Source organism: Mesoplodon densirostris, chromosome 13, assembly GCF_025265405.1.
Source record: "Mesoplodon densirostris isolate mMesDen1 chromosome 13, mMesDen1 primary haplotype, whole genome shotgun sequence".
In the NCBI taxonomy this organism is placed as follows: domain Eukaryota; kingdom Metazoa; phylum Chordata; class Mammalia; order Artiodactyla; family Ziphiidae; genus Mesoplodon; species Mesoplodon densirostris.
This window is the reverse complement of record NC_082673.1, coordinates 74,633,900-74,647,331: the sequence shown is the minus strand read 5'-3', so window position 1 is coordinate 74,647,331 and position 13,432 is coordinate 74,633,900. Positions and strand designations below refer to the sequence as shown.

At 34.6% G+C, this 13,432-nt stretch overlaps 1 protein-coding gene across 3 annotated transcripts in view; it reads right to left on the bottom strand.

Moving 5' to 3' along the window:
• Positions 1–13,432, bottom strand: part of COL14A1 (collagen type XIV alpha 1 chain) — a 238,638-nt gene that overhangs the window by 200,583 nt on the left and 24,623 nt on the right. For all 3 annotated transcript variants that reach the window (XM_060115534.1, XM_060115535.1, XM_060115536.1), the window contains exons 3-5: positions 11,702–11,818; positions 8,594–8,737; positions 4,417–4,506 (exon numbers count right to left, since the gene is read on the bottom strand). In XM_060115534.1, coding sequence (XP_059971517.1) covers positions 4,417–4,506; positions 8,594–8,737; positions 11,702–11,818 — 351 coding nt within the window. The remainder of the gene's footprint in view (positions 1–4,416; positions 4,507–8,593; positions 8,738–11,701; positions 11,819–13,432) is intronic.

The following is a 13,432-nucleotide window of genomic DNA, read 5'->3' as shown; positions in this document are numbered from 1 at the left end:
ACTCTAATCAACAGACTTTTTGCTAAGTGTATAAATTAGCAAGTTTGAAACTATTTCTATGATTGAGCATATAAGTAGGTGCATTTAAGATATCGGGAGCCATGTTACCCAACTCTTTTGAAGAGAGAGTTGTAAATATGGAAAAAGAAATGCTAGAATAAACTCTGTGGTATGGATAGATGATAGATACAAGGTACAATAAGATAGAGGATAGAAAGATAGATAGGTAAATAGATAATGAACTGTGTGTGTGTGTGTGTGCGTGTGCGTGTGTGTGTGTGTGTGTGTTCTCAGATAAGAGGGCCTAGAAGCAATGACAACCCAGAAGCATAAACACATCTAGTAACCACATTTTGGTATCTAAATACCACTCTCCATGAAAAAACCCAACTCCTTGAAGAAGTGGTTGATTTCAGGACAGGGCACAAAAACTACAAGAGGAGCCTGGAATGCAAGGTTTGTGCCAGAAAGTAAGGAAGAGCTTCAAGATTGATGGGGATATATTAAAAGGGCATAGGAGACACCTTGAAATAGCTCTCACTGAGCAGTTCTGGAAGAATTTGAGCATCAAAATACATGATAGTAATGGATTATAATCCATCACATGAAATAAAAATTCATAAAAATTATATAAATAAATAAATATGGAAGAAGGGAAAGATCTCCCTTACAGCAGAATGCCACCTAATAAATGTAGAATGAACAATGAAGTTAGAAAATTATCATTTCAGAAACATTATAGTAGTAACTGACTCAGGCAAGAATCATCAATGGATGTTAAAATAAGTGGGTAAAATGGTAATAAGAAAAACAATATTTACATAGTGTCATATGAATTTGTAACATTGACAAGCTTGAGCATCCCCAAACAAGAAATTAACATAAAATCGTTCCAATTTGGTAGCAACCAAGGGGCACCACTCTGGAGGTGCTGACTCCTAAACCATGCTGTGAAGAATTCCCACAAAAAAGCTCACAAATCAAAGTGACATGTCAAACAAGAAAACAAGCACCATGAATGAAAACCAGTAAAGAAAAGAAAAGAAAAACTTACCCCTAAAATACTTTAGATAATATAATTATTGGGTTCAGAATATAAACATGATTAAGACAGCAGAATAATTTTTTAAAAAACACTAAAATGGAACAATGTACCAGATAAATTGCTAGCAAAATTTTCAAAAAATCAAATATAATTTCTAGAAATAAAAGATTTACTCATTAAAAAGGACAGGCTAAAAAGCAGATTAGAAAGAGATGAAAGGGTAATTAGTATACTAATAGAAAGATAAAGGAAATTACCCAAAATGTCATTGATAAAATCAAAGAGGTAGAAAATTGCAAAAGTTAAGAGACATAGATCGTCAAAAAAGACTATCTACGATAATTATAATTTGAATACAGAGAGAGAAAGAGAGAAGAGAGAAAGAAATAGGTAACTGAGAAAAAGAATATTTGAAGAGCTAAAGGTTGAGAATCAGTGAAAGTCATAGATGCTGAGTCTGGGAGCACAAAGAGATCTATAACAAGACTTATTGTAGTGAAACAACAGAAAGCCAAAGAAAAAGAACAGAAAGCCTGAAAAGCATCTGGAAAGAAAAGAGAGATTACCTGAAAAGGAATAACGTTTAGACTGTCAACAGACTTGTCTTAAACAAGAGCCAAAAGAGAGTCAAATATCTTCTAAATGATTAGAGACAACAACTTTCAACCTGGTACCCAGCTAGTCTTTCAAAAGTGAGGGTGGGCTGCAGATATTTTTGTGTGAATAAAGTTAAGTTTACCACCACAGATCTTCTCTAAAGGAAACTGAACACATGCAGAAAATCTGAGATGCAAGATGGATTAATGAGCAAAGAAATTTATAAACATGGGATGTTCTGGACAAACAATGACTGTTAAAATTATAATTACTATAAATATTACACCTTCATGAGGCAAAAACATTAAAATTAATGTATTTGTTATGAATTATGTAAAATATAGAGGGTAGATAATTGAAGTTAAAGTACTATAAAATTTTGTATTGGTTGGGAAATGGTAAATATACTGATTAGTTTTAGAGTTTGGTTTTGTATGCACACTAAAAATTTAATTATAATCATACAAAAAACACAAAAGGATTAAATACCTGCTAGTTCAGTAGAGGGGAAAATGTATTTTTTTTAAAAGTGATCAATTTTAAGTAAATAAGGCATACAAGGGGAAAATGTAGCATAATAGGAAGCATAAAATAAATGGCAAATCCAAAATGTAAGTGGACTACAGACACCAATTAAAATACAGAGATTGTAAGAGATGATTTTTTAAAATCCAACTAAATGCTCTTTAAAGATTTACTCACCTTGAACCTGAGAACACAAATAAGGTGAAACTTAAAGGGCAGAGAATCAATGTTATGTGACTATGAAGCAAAATAGTGTCTAAGTCAAATATTGAATTACTAAGAATAAAGAAAATTTTTACAAAATAAAAAGAATTATTCACTAGGACAATATAACAACTCTTATTTTACATGAACTTAGCCTCTAATTAAAGCAAAACTGCCAGAGTTACAAAGAGAAATGGACAAATCTCCCAGACACAGAGAATAAAATTTTTCTCAAGAACACATGCGATGGTTAAAAAAAAATTGACCACATTTAAACAATGTCTGAACAAATTTTTTAAAAAATATTGGTATCACAATGCAATTGTTAGACACCAACAACAAATACATATCTTTTAAAAAATCTCTGTATGTTTACAAATTAAATAATATATTTCTAAATAACTTGTGGATCAAAATAGAAAGCCTAGTAGAAATTAGAAATTATATAGCATGAACTACATAAAAATAAAACTACATATCAAAATCTATGTGATACAGCTAAAGCAGTACTTGGATATTTGTAGCCTTAATGCATATAATAGAAAAGGAGAAATACTGAAAATTAATGAGATAAGCATTCAATTCAGGAAGTTAGAAAAAGAAAAACATAATAAGGAAAAAATATTATATATAAAAACATATAAAACAATAAGATACCATAGACAAGATGAACAAGGTTGAAGATATGCACACATTATAATTGAATAATTCAATATCTAGGTGTATATGCTAGAGAAATTCTACCACATGTACAGAAGGCAACATAAATAAGAATACTTATAGCAATTTTGTAATAGCAAAATAATGGGAACATCAGAGTAGAAGAGTTAAATATATTGGGTTATATTTATCCAAAGAATTCTACAAAACAAAGATGAATAAATTGCCTCACATAAGTCAACATGGATAATTCAAAAAATCTAATATTTTGTGAAAAAAAGCAAGTTGCAAAGTATACATAGATTTTGATTAAATGTATAGAAAATTTAAGATATGAATTCATAATTAAATATGGTTTCAGGATTCACATATTTATGTAGTAAAATGATAAAGACATATTGGAATGATAAACACTGAATTCAAATACTGGCAGCCTCTTAGAAGGGGAGGAAAAGGAATATTCAGGGATATATAGAGAGTTCCAACTGTGCTGTTTATATTTATCTTCTTAACTGGATAAAGTTGTTTATTACTTATTTTTATACTTTTTATATACCTGATATATTTAACAATAAATCATAATAATATAGTTAATATAAATATAAAACTATAAATTATTAGAAGAAATAGGAAAACTTTGAAACTGAGGATTTCAAATATTGGAAAGAGTGTACGTTTTAAGAATAAATTATTGAAAAAATTGTGTCAGTTTGGTAGACTATCAAAATTGTAAAATTTGCATATCCTTTAACCCTGCAATTTCATTTTTAGAGGTATGTAGTTTTTGCAATGTGTTCGTAAAGTTTTAAAATTAAACAGCGAGATGAAGAAGGAAGGAGATGAAGAAGGAAGAAAGGTTGGTAGGTCACAAGACTATGGGGGGCCTTGAAAGTCTTGATAAGGATCTGGTCTCCATCCTAAGAGCAGTGGAAAGCCATTGAAGGGGTTTTAAGATGTGCGGGGGTCGGGGGGGTGGTACGTGGAGCATAGAGTCAGATGTGTTTTGCAAAGATCACTCTAACTTCTGGGCAGAGAATAAATTGAGATCTTGCTAAATAATACTGCACACCAGGAAAGAAAGGGGAGCTTAGCAGAGTATTGGCAATAGACATGGAAAGAAATGAACAGGTTCTGTCAGTATTTCAATAGAAAATAAATTCACCAGAACTTAGTGATGTTATTAAATATGGAAAAGTAAGGGAGAGGGAAGTGTTGACAGCTACTATGTGTGAGGAAGGAAGGAGGGAATGAGGTGGGGCTGTGGGAGATTTTCATATTAGATCTGTACTCCTCTGATGGGACCAACGGCCAAGGATGTATGTATTGCCTGTGTTCTTAAGACAACTCAATCCCCCAAATAAGCAAATAAAAAAAAAAAATCTGACCTTCTTCTGGTACAGATGGTTTATTCTCATTTCCTTTGTCCAAAACCTTGACTCGGGGTTTTGGTTCCTTTCTTTTTTCTAAATCCTTAACTGGAAAAAAAGAAAAAATACAGCAACATGTTAGGTTAAAGTCTAAAAGAAAATATTCAATGAATTTTTACTAAAACCCTTGCAAGTACTGAAAGTTTTAAGTAGAAATTAGCTCATGGTAGAATCTCATTTCAGAAGATTGGAGCTGCTATTTTTTTCAATTTTGTCATGGGAATGTGTGGAAATCACAGAATTACTTTGGTATTCACTATGGGCAGATGTATCAAATAAATTTAACCCTTCATAATTATTATAAAATCACAAGATTAGCCCCATTTCAGACATGAGGGAATGAAAGAACAACAGGATAAGGAGCTAAGACTTATCTCATAAAACCACAAAGTGTTGGCACAGGATTCAAGCCATGTCTTCAGATTTGTGGAAGGCCTGTGAGCTGGCCCCTGTTCTAGAAATATCTTAGCCATGAATATACTCATTTGGAGTTGGTCTATCTGCAATAGAAGATAGGGAACTCCACAATAATTTCCTTTCAAACTTAAAAAAAAAGTTTCCCTACTAATAAATAGTAGTATTTCTTTGTTACTTTCATTATGAAATATTCAGGGACCCAGAATGACCCTCGGTCCTTTAATACATTCATTCCTATGTACTCCAATAGCTTTACTTTTCACTCCACAGCAGCTTCCCTGCTATTGCTTGGCACCTGAAGTTGTCCTGAGTCATCGCTAAATGGCAGTGGTATCTGCACAAATAAAATACCCTGTGAAAAGGAGGAAGTGATCCCATGGCAAAATATTTCATTTAATTATTGCATTCACTTCATGGAAATCTGCAAACTTATTGGAGGGTTGGCTCTGTAGGGTAAGCAATGATTTCCTTTGAACAATCCTTCTTGCCTTCTTAGGGTATTATTCCATGAATCCTGTCTTTATCATCTCTTCCTCCTCTTCCTCTTCTTTTTACTGGCTTCCACCCCTTTGCTAAAAGGGTTTGAGACTTGCCATCTGCCAAGGCCGGGTTGCTCTAGTTCTATGATTCCTTTATACAAACCTTCCTTGGCTTTCTGGTACTTAGAGATTAAATTCCATGATTTAAAAAAATAATAAATACAAGATGCCTTAATCCTGCTATTTGCACTGATCTTCTCATTTTCTAAATCCATTTTTTAGACCACATCTTCTGACTTCTTTATAAGGCTTGGCCACTTTGGAACGCCTCTTCCTTTAAATTCTTTTCTTTCTCAGTTTGTAAAAAAGCATTATCCCGGGTGTTCTCATATTCCTCTGACCCCTCCTTTACATTCTCATTCTTTGGATCATTTTTCTGATTCCATTCCTGAAACACAGTCATAAACTACATTTGCCTTGCATCCCTGTACACCCTGCCTACAATTTTATCATCCCACAGTTTTAATTCTCACCCTTCCGTGGATAATTTCCAAATCTACATCTTCAACCCCACCCACACATAGACCATGGCCTCAAATTGCTTTCATTCTGTAAAAGAAAATAAGTCTGCAACTCTAGTGTGAGGAAAGTTGTGCTAAAAGTGGAAATAGATCTGGGAAAGAATAATTGTAGAGGTGGAGACTCTGGGAAACTTCACCAGGAAGGTGACATTTGGGCCAAACTTTAAAAAATGAGCAAGATTTTGCAGGCAGAGATTAGCAAAATATAGTTCCAAAGAGAAAAATAGTGGCCAAAAATAAAGTTTGCCAAAATAGGCCCAAAATCCATTCTACAGATGAACAAGAAAAACAAAAAACAAAAAAAAAACAGTCACTTTGAATTGGGCCACTAGGTCACATACAAGATGTAACATGTGTCACGCCAAGCTTCTGTCCTCCTCACGCAGGAGGCAAAATCAATTAGAAAACAGACTGTCAAGAGTAAAGTGGTATTAATCATAACAACAAAAGCAACCATGCCCCTACTATGTGCTGACGTGAGTTAATCCACACAATAATAGGCACAAACCATCACCCCATTTGCCCATGAGGAAACTGAGGCTAGAAGTTAAGTTGCTTGGCCAAATACACACACCAGATTTGGAATCATAACAGTTCAGACATGCCTTTCTGTCTTCAAAATCCAAAGATTGTTCCTTACGTTTCCCTGTGTAGAAGATGGACTTTTGAAAAATTCAAATCCCTACTCTAACTGCAAACCTATATCCACAGGATTTGTCTAGATCATTATTTTCCTGGATCCAAGCGTGAAAGGTTTCCAGGGAGGGGAGTACAGGCTTTAGCTCCATCTCACAGGGAGCAAAAACATAACTGAAATGCAACATAGGAAAGGAAACCATCCAAACAAAGTTATTTTAATTTCATTCTTATAAATTGTTATTTGGGAAGAACTATGACCTCTAGCCTGCCAATAAAAATAACATAGCTAAAAAATATATACGTGTCCATATAATTTATCTAACCATTTGGACTGTTTCACTAAGATTATGTCAGCAGAGCTAAGCAAACTGAAAACAAATGCATTTCCTTTAAAATGTTTTGAGTAAATAGCTGTTGGCAAAGTTTTAAGGCTACCTGTGTTTCTTATGCCGCTAGTCAGTGGAATATTTGCAATAATCAGTCGCACAAAAGCTTAAGACTAAAGTGAAATGAATTGTTTCTCTTTGTCCTTTTAACTGCTTCTCACAAACTTTAAGGAAAGTTATTTCCCTTACTCATGTAGGAATGTCAGAGGCCAGAAACTGAAGCACAGCGCCAATAAAATGAGACAGAAGGCTGATTTATATTGAAAATAACATAAAATCCTTTCCCAGAGCTTCCAGACACTGTGAATCTCAAAAGAATGTAACATTTAAAACATCTGTATGTCCTGCTGACAGGTGGATTCACCAAATGTTTCTTTGTTCAGAAGTTTCAAGAGGTAGCGGGTTAACAAAGTTTTTTTTTTTTTAATTTAAGAAAAATCACAAAACGTGTCTCGTAAAACATGACCTAGAAGAGAAAGATAAAAAGGAAGGGAGGGATAGAAAAATCCAGATAGAACATTGCTGTATATAGAGTTCTAGAACCCACAACTTCCCCGATTTGTGGATTAACCCTTTAAAAAGCTGTTATTTGAAATGATGTGTAGGATTTACTTCAAAATAATATGAGAGAGGGGAGTATGGGGTAAAAATGAAACAAGAGTGACCATGAATGGTTAATTGTTGAAGCAACTGATGGATATTTAGGGGTTTATTTTATGAATCTGCTGATTTTTTAAGTTATGTTTAAAATTGTCCTTAATAATGAGTTGGGTTTTTTAAAGAGTCTACCTTAAGAATGAAGTAACACAGAAAGATAACCAGGACAGACCTCTTCTGTTTGTATTCCTGATACACAAAACTCTGCCCTCCAATTAGATACATCACCTCCAGGAAGAGGGAGTTGCTGTAGTCTTTGGTCACTAGAAAATAAGGTCCATGGGGGCAGGGATTTGTCATGTTCCCAGGGCCTAGAATAGGGCCTCACACTTAGTAGACATGCAATATACACTTGTTAAGTGAAAAAAAAAAAAAAGAATGAGTGAATGAATGAATATTTCCTGAAAGGCAAAAGAATCAGGGTCTTTGTGGACAACTTTTAAATTTAACATAAGGAAAAGCTTTCTAATGGAACAGCACAGACATGGATGGGGCTGCCTCAGAGCTTCCTCTCCTGCTTAGAATGTCTGTGTATGTCAAGCCTTTGCCCAACTTATTATTTGAGAACTGTATCAAATATGAAGACACTCCCATCCATTCGCTTCCTAGACCATTATGGAGGCAGAGAGAGTACCTCCCTTCACAGAATCCTGAAAGTATTTATTGAGCAGCTATTATGTGCTGGGTAGATGAGATGTCTGCATAAGGCTCAGTGGACAGTGTCAGGGAGAGCATTTGAGAACTAAAAGCTTTTTACAGGATAAGTAGGAGCACCATGAAATGGGTAAGGGAAGGGACAGAGAATATTAGAGATAAAAGGAACTCATAGAAGATTATACTAAATATCTTTTAAGATCTTTTCAAATCTAAACAATCTAGGATTTTAACCTGTTATCGATACAATATTTACCACAGACTCAAACTCAGAGCTGGGACAGAGTCCCATGGCAGCACTTTACGATCTGTAAATACATACTTCTGAATTGACCTTGGGCTGGCTTGCTTTCTTTGTCTTTATTGTATGCAATAATTTGAACTGTGTAATTCTGGTCTGGCATAAGACCTTGAATAATCGCTTTAGTTGCAGTGTTCTGGAGATTCAATTGATTGGTTTTTCCACCTATAATAAAACAGAAAGATAAATCAGTTCTAAGAAGGGGGTTAACTGTGTACATTAAGAAATTTTATTAACCAGACTTTTATTAATCAAGACCAAATTTTATTAATCAAGACTTTAAAGGTGAAGACATTCAAAAATATGTATAATGCTATTACATAATACTAATTTTAGTACACTTTTCATTCTCATTTTCAGTTATACTCTTGCATTAGACAGTTGTCTAAATTAGATAAAAACACATTTGCAAAGATCTTTCATCATAACACACTGTTGCTTTTTTTTTTAACATCTTTATTGGAGTATAATTGCTTTACAATGGTGTGTTAGTTTCTGGTTTATAATGAAGTGAATCAGCTATACATATACATATAAACCCATATCTCTTCCCTCTTGTGTCTCCCTCCCTCTCACCCTCCCTATCACACCCCTCTAGGTGGTCACAAAGCACCAAGCTGATCTCCCTGTGCTATGCGGCTGTTTCCCACTAGCTATCGGTTTTACATTTGGTAGTGTATATATGTCCATGCCACTCTCTCACTTTGTCCCAGCTTACCCTTCCCCTTCCCCGTGTCCTCAAGTCCATTCTCTACATCTGCATCTTTATTCCTGTCCTGCTCCTAGGTTCCTCATGACCTTTTTTTTTTTTTTTTAGATTCCATATATATGTGTTAGCGTACAGTATTTGTTTTTCTCTTTCTGACTTACTTCACTGTGTATGACAGACTCTAGGTCCATCCACCTCACTACAAATAACTTAATTTCATTTCTTTTTATGGTTGAGTAATATTCCATTGTATATATGTGTCACATCTTTATCCATTCATCTGTGGATGGACACTTAGGTTGCTTCCATATCCTGGCTACTGTAAGTAGAGCTGCAATGAACATTGTGGTACATGACTCTTCTCAGGGTATATGCCCAGTAGTGGGATTGCTGGGTCGTATGGTAGTCCTATTTTTAGTTTTTTAAGGAACCTGCATACTGTTCTCCATAGTGGCTGTATCAATTTACATTCCCACCAACAGTGCAAGAGGGTTCCCTTTTCTCCACACCCTCTCCAGCATTTATTGTTTGTAGATTTTTTTTTTTTTTTTTTGTGGTATGTGGGCCTCTCACTGTTGTGGCCTCTCCCATCGCAGAGCACAGGCTCCAGACGAGCAGGCTCAACAGCCATGGCTCACAGGCCCAGCCACTCAGTGGCATGTGGGATCTTCCTGGACTGGGGCACGAACCCATGTGCCCTGCACTGGCAGGCAGACTCTCAACCACTGTGCCACCAGGGAAGCCCTTGTTTGTAGATTTTTTGATGATGGCCATTCTGACCGGTGTGAGATGATATCTCATTGTAGTTTTGATTTGCATTTCTCTAATGATTAATGATGTTGAGCATCCTTTCATGTGTTTGTTGGCAATCTGTATATCTTCTTTGGAGAAATGTCTATTTAGGTCTTATGCCCATTTTTGGATTGGGTTGTTTGTTTTTTTGATATTGAGCTGTATGGGCTGCTTATAAATTTTGGAGATTAATCCTTTGTCTGTTGCTTCATTTGCACATATTTTCTCCCATTCTGAGGGTTGTCTCTTCGTCTTGTTTATGGTTTCCTTTGCTGTGCAAAAGCTTTTAAGTTTCATTAGGTCCCATTTGTTTATTTTTGTTTTTATTTCCATTTCTCTAAGAGGTGGGTCAAAAAGGATCTTGTTGTGATTTATGTCATAGAGTGTTCTGCCTATGTTTTCTTCTAACAGTTTTATAGTGTCTGGCCTTACATTTAGGTCTTTAATCCATTTTGAGTTTATTTTTGTGTATGGTGTCAGGGAGTGCTCTAATTTCATTCTTTTACATGTAGCTGTCCAGTTTTCCCAGTACCATTTATTAAAGAGGCTGTCTTTTCTCCATTGTATATTCTTGCCTCCTTTAGCAAAAATAAGTTGACCATAGGTGCGTGGGTTTATCTCTGGGCTTTCTCTCCTGTTTCATTGATCTATATTTCTGTTTTTGTGACAGTACCGTACTGTTCTGATTAATGTAGCTTTGTAGTATAGTCTGAAGCCAGGGAGCCTGATTCCTACAGCTCCATTTTTCTTTCTCAAGATTGCTTTGGCTATTTGGGGTCTTTTGTGTTTTCATACAAATTGTGAAATTTTTTGTTCTAGTTCTGTGAAAAATGCCATTGGTAGTTTGATAGGGATTGCATGGAATCTGTCGATTGCTTTGGGTAGTATAGTCATTTTCACAATGTTAATTCTTCCAATCCAAGAACATGATATATCTGTCCATCTGTTTGTATCATCTTTAGTTTCTTTCATCAGTGTCTTATAATTTTTGCATACAGGTCTTTTGTCTCCTTAGGTAGGTTTATTCCTAGGTATTTTATTCTTTTTGTTGCAATGGTAAATGGGAGTGTTTCCTTAATTTCTCTTTCAGATATTTCATCATTAGTGAGTGTATAGGAATGCAAGAGATTTCTGTGCATTACTTTTGTATGCTGCTACTTCACCAAATTCATTGATTAGCTCTAGTAGTTTTCTGGTAGCATCTTTAGGATTCTCTATGTATAGTATCATGTCATCTGCAAACAGTGACATCTTTACTTCTTTTTTCCCAATTTGGATTACTTTTATTTCTTTTTCTTCTCTGATTGCTGTGGCTAGGCCAAAACTTTGGAGGTAATTTTTAATTGTCAATAGACCAAAAGAACTGATACATTTTGAAACAGAGGTAGTGAGGTTTCTTGATAGTCTGAAAATTTTGCCTGAGGAAAACTATGGGGAGTCCAATAGTTATTCTTTAAATTTGGGGAACATCATTTTCTTGAGTAGAGGGTAAGATTTCAAGCTTCAAAGCTTAAATAAAACCAAAATCTTTCAAATGAACTTAAAGCAGCACTTAGCACAATACATTTTTAGTTCCCTGTGTGCAAAAAATTGCTAATACTCTAAAAAATACAGTTGAGTGTTTTTACCTGCAGCTGGAGTCACAAGAAGTTTGTATCCACCAAATTTCCCTCTCGGAGCCTTCCATGAAATCTGGATACTATCATGAGATAATACATTATATCTTAACCTTGTGGGTGGAGCCACTGAAAAGGAAAAACAAAAACTTTTTAATTTTGAAACTTTTAAACTTCCACTGTTAAGTTGAAAAGCCAAAGTAATGTAATCACAATATGCAAGACTTCATGTTCTTTCTACAGCTGCATTAATGAGTTGATCAGTTTGCAAAATAACACAAACCCAAAAGCATTTGTTTCTTACTCAGGAGATAAGCATTTGCCAAGTAGTACTGATCTTGTGACAAAGAACTATGACTTAGGGTTAGAATTTAATACCTTAGTCCAGCTTAATAATTGAAGCCAACCTTTAAAATGTTTTTATTATTTTATAAGGATGAATTTTTCTACTTGGAATACGTAAGCTTTTGTAATCTACTCTAGTGGGATCTGCTTTATGCCTTTAGGTTTTTCACTTTATTAACTGAGTACTTTTTATGATATGATAATTTAAGTTCATTACAGACATATTATAGTATTAAGATCTTCATTTAAAAACATTTTGAGAAAGAGATTGTAAAGGACCAAAATAAAATAATAATAATAATAATAAAAGATAATTGCTTTATAAACTTGGATTCATTCTTCACGTGTAGCTGATTTATACCTTTCAGAAAGACACACAGCACATGGTCATGAATCATCCTAGCATATTTAATCTTTCCCAATAGTTCACAAAATAGGTTGGTCTATATTACTTTTTGTGTAAGTCATTCAAACTTCAAAACATATTTTTGGAACTCTACAGCAATGCTCCAGAATTTCTAAAGAAATATTTTCATAAGAAGATTTTTACTATGTAATATATAAATTTGTTTGTCACAAAAGAAAATTTAATGCTTAACAGAAAAGTTAGCACTCATTACCCACTTTTATGCCTGGCCTTTCTTTCCCACTTTAGGACACAGAGTCTGGGGAAGGAAACAAACATTCTTTTTAGTAGGTATGTAGCATAATATGGGGTTTGGACATTAGTTTGATTCCCATTTCTGTCGCTTATTAGATGAATAAGGTTGAGCAAGTGATTGTTTCTTCCAAAGCCTTATCTTTAGAAAAGGTGACAGCAATACTTTCTGCACAGGATAAGTGAAAATGTTAAAGAAGATAACGGATATAATGCATTATGATAGGTGGCCAATAAATGTTTGTTCCCCTCCTCTTTTACTTCATCTAATGGATGATCTCAAAAGCTTATTTAATATTCACAAAAATACACTGCTATCCCAATTTTATATATAAGGGATACAAGGAGAAGCTAAGAGATTCATCCAAGTTCACATACTCGTGCACGACAATCTCTGACCTCAAACAAAATGCTCTGTTTCTTCGGGAGAAGATTTATATTAAGAAGTCACCCTTCACTTAGCTAGAAGAATGAGTAATTTAACACTACAAACTCTCTGCTCATCTGAAATCAGCGAGAACTGAAGGACACAACCTTAAGAGTAGTATTCTCTCTCTACTTGCCCTTTACTACCTCTTAGTAGAGAATGCTAGTCACACAAAACAAAAACACAAGTTTCCCATTCTCAATATGACATGAATGAAAGAGTCTACATTTCTCTGGCTTATGGGAAAATATGGATTTATCATAAGAACTGCTAAGTTGAACTAGAAAAGGAAGTTGGCTAAACCTAACATTTG